The 8,673-nt window shown below is 36.2% G+C and overlaps 1 protein-coding gene across 1 annotated transcript; it reads right to left on the reverse strand.

Moving 5' to 3' along the window:
• Positions 1 to 1,717: 1,717 nt before the first annotated feature.
• TIGD4 (tigger transposable element derived 4) lies at positions 1,718 to 3,256 on the reverse strand. The gene has a single exon (XM_007956175.2). It carries the CDS (start codon positions 3,254 to 3,256, stop codon positions 1,718 to 1,720), a length of 1,539 nt encoding a protein of 512 aa, XP_007954366.1.
• Between the last annotated feature and the right edge of the window lie 5,417 nt (positions 3,257 to 8,673).

Genomic DNA, 8,673 nt, shown 5'->3' on the forward strand with positions numbered 1-8,673 from the left:
CAAACCCACCAGCCACTCCTCGGAAGGAAGGTTGGGCAATCCTACTTCCGTAGTGATACTGCCTTGGAAACCCAAGGAGGGGTCGCTATGAGTCGGGGGTCGACTCGACGGCACATAACAACAACAACAACAACATTAATAAAATACTTTAAATTAAATCTAATCAATCCATATTTCACTCTAAATGAAACTTTCTTAATTTTAGTAAATTTTTAAGGCATACTTTTATTAAGTCTCAAAAGCAGACTTCGTCAGTAGTGAAAAATAAAAATGTTTCCTATTAACATTTCCTTCCAAACGTGTCTTCTGTTGGCAGTCTAATAATACTTCACAGTATAAATAATCTGTATAAAGTTTTCCGTCTTTTCAAAATACTTCTCAAAGGGACTCTAAATTAGCTGTAATAAGAAGTCAAACAAATATACTAGTTAAAATTTAACAATGACAAAGTCTCATTGTTACATTTTTCTACAGCTTAAAAACTGTATTTTATAGAGATACATAATTCAATACAATATTTTAAAGCATTCTATAGATAAAACTTCCTCAAACTGAAATGTAATAAAAAAATGTTAGTTTTTTTTTTTTTAAAAGGATTAAGTACATCAAAACATGCTAAAAAGACATTCAGTTTTTCCTGAAAAAAAAAATTAAGTAAAGTCAAGAAAATAAATTTTTAGGTTAAAAGTTTAAGCTGGTAAAATTTGAAAATGTCTAAGAACCCGATAAAATATTTTATTTTTATTTTTAATAACTGCATATCTATATTTTATATTTGCTTTTAAAGAATAATTTTATTAAAATATAAATACCATAAGAGTTACTGTTTTAGTAAAGTATTTTTCTATTAAACACACATATACACAAAAAAATATTTAGGAAGAATCCATATCTTCTTATGATAGAAAAAAAAAGATAGGATCATAGTCTTCCATTTAACCTTATATAGAAACAACTTTTTTTAAATAAAATGGTAAGGCATATATTTTTAATCATTTTGTTATATAGTTAGGTCAGACTTTATTTTCAGTAGGTTTTTATAATTTCTTAGGAAGATTAGCTAGCTATGAAAACAAGTAATTTAAAAATTAATACTTAAGATTATTTGATCTAGTTAGAATATCACATGGCATATATATGTCTTTATAAATATCTAAGTTACAGATATTTTGTTTCTTAGTCTAGGTAGATGAATAAAAATATTCTAGAACGTGATCTGAATTTAAGAAAATAGCTATTACTTATTCAATCTGTATGAATCAGATATCTGGGGAGTTCTTTTTATTTTTTACATATACTCTATGTTTCAAGTACAAGGCCTCTGAAATATATTTTTTATTTTCCAAAAGCTGAACTAAAATTAGGAGCTCTGGTAGCATAGTGGCTAAAGCACTTGACTGCTAACCAGGAGGCTGGCAGTTCAAACCCACCAGCCACTCCTTGGAAGGAAGGTTGGGCAATCCTACTTCCGTAGTGATACTGCCTTGGAAACCTCGATGGCACATAACAACAAACTAAAATTAATATTTTTCATTTACTTAATCATTATTTAATTTAATCTCCCTAGGGAGATAGATTCAGACAAAAGAGTTTTTGCAATGAAACCAAATATTACAAGGTTTTCATTTTTTTATGTGATATTTTTCCCTTTACATACCTTATAGAATAAAACACATCAGGAAGATCTAATATTCTTCAGATGTATTACACTACATAATTATTTAGATGATAGAGAATTAATAAAATTTTCAATGTCTGCTAAAGAATTATGAAGCATATCATTCATATCTTGACTTCTAAGAAATTTTTTAAGGGTATCTAAAGCAGTAACTGCCTCATTTTTTGATGGCAATGGGAGTTCAGTTTCTGGAGCTCCACTGTCATCCTCTTCATCAGAAGTATAAAATCCGGTCTCATCTGATTTACTTTCTTTGGTCCCTACTACATCATCATCTGATGCTGCTTCACAAGTCTCCAGATCATCATCCACGGCAGCATACTCTTCTATAGACAAACCTTCAGGAAACTCCACTCCTGCCGCCAGAGCGTGTGCAACCAAATCAAGACTGGCGTCTGCCTCCACAGTTGCTGTGTCATCTTCTCCTTTTTGCGATTTGAATCCTGCCTCTTCATAACTCTTAATAATAGTCTCTGGGGTTACAGTTCTCCAACAGAGATGCAATGTATCAATTGCATCTAATAGGGAAAACATAAATTCTTTGCTGCTTTCAACAGAGCTTAAAAATTTCTTGATAAGACAATGCCGATATTTGATCTTAAGACTTTTAATAACACCTTGTTTCATAGCTGTAAATTTGGAAGATAAACATGATGGAAAGAATGCTAACTCAATGGATTTTAGGTTCTTTACCTCTGGATGTGCAGGAAAAGAATCGACAAAAATCACCACTCTTCGTTGTTGGGCTTGAAATTTCTCATCAAGCTTCCGCATCCATTGTTCAAATACTTCTGCAGTCATCCATGCCATTCTGTTAGCTTCATAATACACAGGCAATGATTTTATACCTTTGAAACAATGTGGATTTCTGTTTTTCCCAATGATAAGCAAAGGAAGTTTCTCTGAGCCATCCATGTTTGTCCCAACCACCAGAGTTATTCTGTCTTTGCATAATTTTCCAACTGAGCATGTTTCTCCTTTAAATGCAAATGTATTTGTAGGTAACATTCGATAAAGCAACCCAGTCTCTTTTATATTAAAAATATTTTTAGGATGATAATCATTTAAATAATAAGGAAGTATATTCTGACACCAGACTGTTGCAGGGTCTACAGATGTAGCTGTACTTTCTGCAGCTTGGGCTCTGAATACTAAACCATACCTGGCTTTAAAGCGATCCAGCCAACCATTGCTGCACTTAAAATCACTGTGTCCCAGCTTCTGGGCAAAATCATTAGCTTTCAGACGCAACATTGGACCATTAACTGGTACATTCAGACATTGAGCAATTCGGTACCATCTCATCAATGCTTCTTCCAGATCTGTGTAAAAAGCAGTTCTCAGTCTTTTTCTCTTTGGATCAAATCTCAGAGATTCAAAAGCTTCTAGAACTTTGTCTTTATTCTTCATAATAGAAGACAATGAATTTTTCTTTATTCCATATTCAGCTGCAATCTCTGCTTTTTTCTTGCCACTTTCTACAGCATTTATAATGTCAATCTTTTCCTCAATCGATAGACTTTTCTTTTTCTTTGTTGTTACAGCCGATGTTGAGGCATCCACAGGAGCTTCTGCCATCTCAAGCAGTGCTTATGTAGAGATTTCTTCTCTTATTTCCTGTTATCTGGTTCTTTAATTAAATTTGTTTTCCAACAGGATTCAAGTTGCTGCTTCTATTCCACTTCATAAGTGAAAAGCCATGAAGTGTCTAATAGTTTTATTCTTTAGGAAATTGATGACTAAATACACTTTTCCCCAAAAGATCTGAATAAGAAAAATATTATACACAGGTGGAATCTTTTGGAAGAGAAATTTCCTTCACAGGATCTTGTATAGCTCAGTTTAGTTTATTCAAAGTTCCAGAAGTCAGGCTAAAACAGAAATCTCATTATGTCAAACCTGTCCAGTCCTGCTGATATATTTTTGGCACTTCAATCCTTTAAGATGATCCATGTTATCCATGCGCACATTCAACCTCCTATTAATTCTTCACAGAAGGACTCAGAGATAAGACGAAAAAAGCGTTCAGTAATTTTCATGCAAAATATTACCCATTAATTTCCAAATCTCTTCAGGCTAGGAAAGAAAATGGTAGAATTCTCCTAGGATTTCAGGATGTATCTTCTCTGTCTTTTGAAAATGTTAAAATAATAAGAAAAAAAAAAAAAAAAGCAATTTTAGAGATGATATATCAATTGAATATCAAAAATAACATTTATACCAATTAGATACTCTTAATAATAGGGAAAAGAATGGAAATATACTTCTGAAAATACAGTACCAAAGCTTCTAGCAGAAATGCTTACCTTCTGAAGAGCCTCTCAGAAAAGTTCTGGAGCTCTAGTCTGCCTGTGCATTTGAATTCTCTCTTGTCTTCAAATGCTTTGTAATACACTTCTGAAATAAATCAGACAAATTTAATCTGTTTGGAAAACTTAGCTTACCCAAATTAATGAACTAAAAATGATGCTGGATAGCTCCTTGGTGGCTATTTTTTACATGATGTCACAGACTGCCCCCTCTGGCTGCTCTGAAAGAAAAATATAGTTAGTAGTCACAAGGTCCAACTTTTAATAGCACATGGGAGACAGTGTCTCCTTTATAGGAGTCTTGCAGAAAATGCTTCATTAAAAAAATCAAATCCAGTGATTGATAATTCCATTAAAAAATCTAACCAAAATGCTTAAAAACCCAGTTACTTTTGTATCAATTTGACATATCAGCCACACACACAAAGGCCAGAAATACTTGATAAAATGCACAGAATAAACAAAATATAATGAGAATATAATGCAGAAAAAAACCTAGACTAAGAATGAAAAGGAGAATAACCATAAGTCCTAACCTCTCAGGACCTCCGCTTTCTAATCTACAAAATAAAGGCTTTCTAAAAGTAGTTCTGGTGGCACAGTGCCTAAGGCATTTGACTGCAAACCAGAAGGTTGGTTTGCAGGAAGGTTTGGTGGTTCAAACCCAGCAGCCACCCCACAGAAGGAAGATGGGGCAATATACTTCTAGAAATATTTACCATCTCAGAAACCCAGTGGAGGTCACTATGAGTTGGAATTGACTTGATGACAGTGGATTTGGTTTTTGTACCACAGTGTAAAGATATGGGCTTTGGGACTAGACAGACTTCAATTGAGAAGTGACTCAACCATTTAGTAGTTATGTGACTCTGGACAGTTTACTTAACCATTTGAAGCTTCAGTTTCCTCATCTATAAAATGGGGGTATCACTTACCTCATAGTGCTGTTTCACACTAAATGAGATTCAATGAGTATAAAGCACTTAGCATAGTATTTGTTGTTACTGTAACCTGCCATCAAGTCGCTCTGACTCATGAACTCCATGCACAATGGAATGAATTGCTATCTGGCCCTATACCATCCCCATAATCAGTTGTGGACTGAATCATTAGCTGATTTTCAGAAGTAGATCTCCAGGCCTTTCTTCCCAGTATATCTTAGTCTGGAAGCCCCACTGAAACCTATGCAGCATTATAGCAATATGCAAAGCCTCTACTGATAGGCAAGTGGTGGCTATGCATGAGAATTCAACCAGTGAACCACCACTACCCCAGCAGAGTGCTTAATACTTTACTAAACTGTTCAATATATATATGGTGATGATCTCATCATTGTTATCTTTTTTGTACTTCAGCTGTGTGAATCTACAGTTCAGGAATTTTATGAAATTCTATTTGTGGTAGAAGCAAGAATTTTATGTTAAATATACACTGAAAATAGGGCTCCTCATAGACAAAAGCCTACGGCATTTGACTGCTAACCAGAAGGCTGGAGGTTCAAACCCACCAGCCACTCCTCGGAAGGGAGGTTGGGCAATCTATTTCTGTGGAGATACCACCTCGGAAACCCAAGGAGTTGTCGCTATGAGTGGAACTGACTCAACGGCAATGAGTTAGTTTTTCATATACAAAAGAGTCTTCTCCATTAAAACAATGAGAACAGTCACAGGACACAGCTGGGCAAGATAACAACAGGTTAATTTGAGGAACGGGTGTTACTACTATGTGAGGTAGTGTGGGCATTCCATTCCTCCAGTTCTTCTCTCTGCCCTCCGACACACAAAAGCCAGAAATACTTGATAAAATGCACAGAATAAACAAAACATAATGAGAATATAATGCAGAAAAAGACCTAGACTAAGAATGAAAAGGAGGATAACCGTAAGTCCTAACCTCTCAGGATCTCCACTTTCTAATCTGTAAAATAAAGGCTCTCTACCGACATTGCCCAGCTGGCATGCACAGTATAAGGAGGAGATTTTGACAAATTTCTTCTGCCTTTTTTCTCTAACTCAAAGGACTAACTCTTATTATAGGAATTATTACTAGCAAGGGAGTTTTGTTGCTGTTGTTGCAAAAAAGGCCTTATAATAATGATGATAGCTCAGGGCTTTAGTCTGTAAATTATTTTACTAATTATATTCCAAACAAATCAAGAGGCAGGGAAAACTGGATTTCAATGGTCACACGGTTATAATGTGGTAGAGTGCAGTCTGGAATCCAGGCTTTCTAAGGTCAAGTCTATCATTCTTCTCACTATGTTACGATGTCCTTGAATCACACTAGCAGGGCCTCCTCTGACCACAGTTAACATTCTACAGCCCAGCAACAAGCTGAGTCAGCACTTTCAATGCCATTCCAAACCTTAACAAATAAAAAAAGAAATGAACAAGGTAAAAAAAGCAACATTAGATCTCTACTAAAGAATGGACCATTATTTAATAAACCTAATTTTGTGAACACAAATAGCAACCATATGCAACTGTTAGGAAGAGCTGACCTTTCTAAGTAAATAAGATTTACTGATTCCACTACAAAAAAAAAAAAAAAAAATTACTCATACAAGAGATCTCCCTGTATCTTTTTTTTCTTGCAATTTCCTATAAATCTGTAGTTTTTTTTTAAATAAAAAAAATTTAAATCTTATTCTTATTAGCATGATATCAACTTTCAGAAATTCAGAGGTAAGAAGAATTACTTTTTCAACAAATGACAAAACCAACTGTGGTAGTTAAAGTTGTTTGTCAACTTGGTTGGGCCTGGTTGATTGGCTGTGCAGCTAGCTGGTGGTAGTTATTCCCCATGATGAGACTGGAAATCAACTCCATGGTGGGATCTACCACAAGCAGCTGAGTAGCTGCTTTAGGGATGGGGTCCACTTCTCATATATAAGCAGTAGCTTTGGGAATGGTCTCTAGCTAATTTTACACTTGAACCCTGTATGTAGCCATGTCATTGTTCAGCAGCCTGCCATGCTCTGCCAGTCCTGGGACTTACAATGGACTTGAATCAATGGCCTGCTGTGTGGTTTGGTAACATCGGGACTCTGCCATTTTATTTGTCGACCTTGGGCTTGTTAGCCTCAGCAGCCAGTAGCTGCCTGAGTGAAGACATGCCTCTAGCTTCTGTGGGCTGGAAGCAAGAGGCAGAGCTGAAACCTAAGGTTGAGGGGCTTTCACAAAGCCCCTAGAGCCTGGCACTTTCAACTCAGACTTCTAGCCTCCCAAACTGTAAGAGAATAAACTCCTGTTTGTTCAAGCCATCCCATTAGTGGTATATTCTTGTCAGAGAGGTGCTAGGTAACCAGAACACAGACCAAAACAATTTTCCAAGAGGAAAAGGGAAAGGGAATCTACCCAATTTCTTTCATTTTTCTCTCTCTTCCTCCCTCATGTTCTATCTTTCCTTCCTTCTGTCAAATTTTGTCAGAAATAAATCCTATCATCTCAAATGACAAGAATTACAGAAAAAAACTAACTTGAATTTTCCCCCTTGTCCCATGCCAATTAAAGCAATATAATATTTATAATAAAAGACTACCAAAAAACCAAACTCACTGCAGTCGAGTCAAACCCGACTCATAGCGACCCCTCCTTGGGTTTCTGAGGCAGTATCACTATGGAAGTAGATTGCCCAACCTTCTTTCTGAGGAGTGGCTGGTGGGTTTGAATCGCCAACTTTCTGGTTAGCAGCCAAATGCCTTAGGCACTATGCTACCAGTGATCAAATTTTAAATAGTAATATCTTTATTTAGGGAGATATTACATTTTTTCCCCCGAGTGTAAACAGTATATATTTCTTTCTAAAACAGTAATTAAAGCTACAATTTTCTGTGAAAATATCCAACATATTGTTATACCTGAAATAATCACATTTGTAATGTATAACTAGACAAGTTAGATATTTTTTCCCTTAGAAAAAGAAAAAAGCACCAATACTGTGTAATCAATGAATATAATATTCTCTATATTCCATAGGGTAATGTGTGGGATACTTTTTTTCAGGAAGTAATAAAAAAAAGAAAAAAACCAAAACCAAACTCACTGCTGTTGAGTCAGATCCGACTCATAGCTACCCCTCCTTGGGTTTCCCAGGCGGTATCGCTAGGGAAGTAGATTGCCCAATCTTCCTTCCGAGGATTGGCTGGTGGAAATAATAGTTGTTGTTATGTGCCGTCAAGTCGGACCTGACTCATAGCTACCCCTCCTTGGGTTTCTGAGGCAGTATCATTATGGAAGTAGATTGCCCCATCTCCCTTCCGAGGAGTGGCTGATGGATTTGAACCACCAACCTTCTGCTTAGTAGTCAAATGCCTTAGGCACTGCACCACTAGAGCTCCTTAACACAGATTGCTAGGTGGCACACAACTTGGCACCAAAACTCACTGCCATCCAGTCAATTCAACTCATAGCGACCCTTCCTCGGGTTTCTGAGGCGGTATCACTTCGGAACTAGATTGCCCAACCTTCCTTCTGAGGAATGGCTGGCTGGTGGGTTTGAACTGCCAGCCTTCTGGTTAGCAGTCAAATGCCTTAGGCAGCAGGAGAAAATTCTCTGCTCTTAAAGGACTCATGTAACTAGGTTGAGCCCACCTAGATAATCTCCCTACTGTTTAACTCAAAGCCAACCAATATGTAACCTTAATTACATCTGCAAAACCCAATTTTTCCATCTAACCTAACAATA

Source organism: Orycteropus afer, unplaced genomic scaffold (assembly GCF_000298275.1).
Source record: "Orycteropus afer afer isolate SDZICR_OR568_19922 unplaced genomic scaffold, OryAfe1.0 scaffold00578, whole genome shotgun sequence".
Taxonomy (NCBI): domain Eukaryota; kingdom Metazoa; phylum Chordata; class Mammalia; order Tubulidentata; family Orycteropodidae; genus Orycteropus; species Orycteropus afer.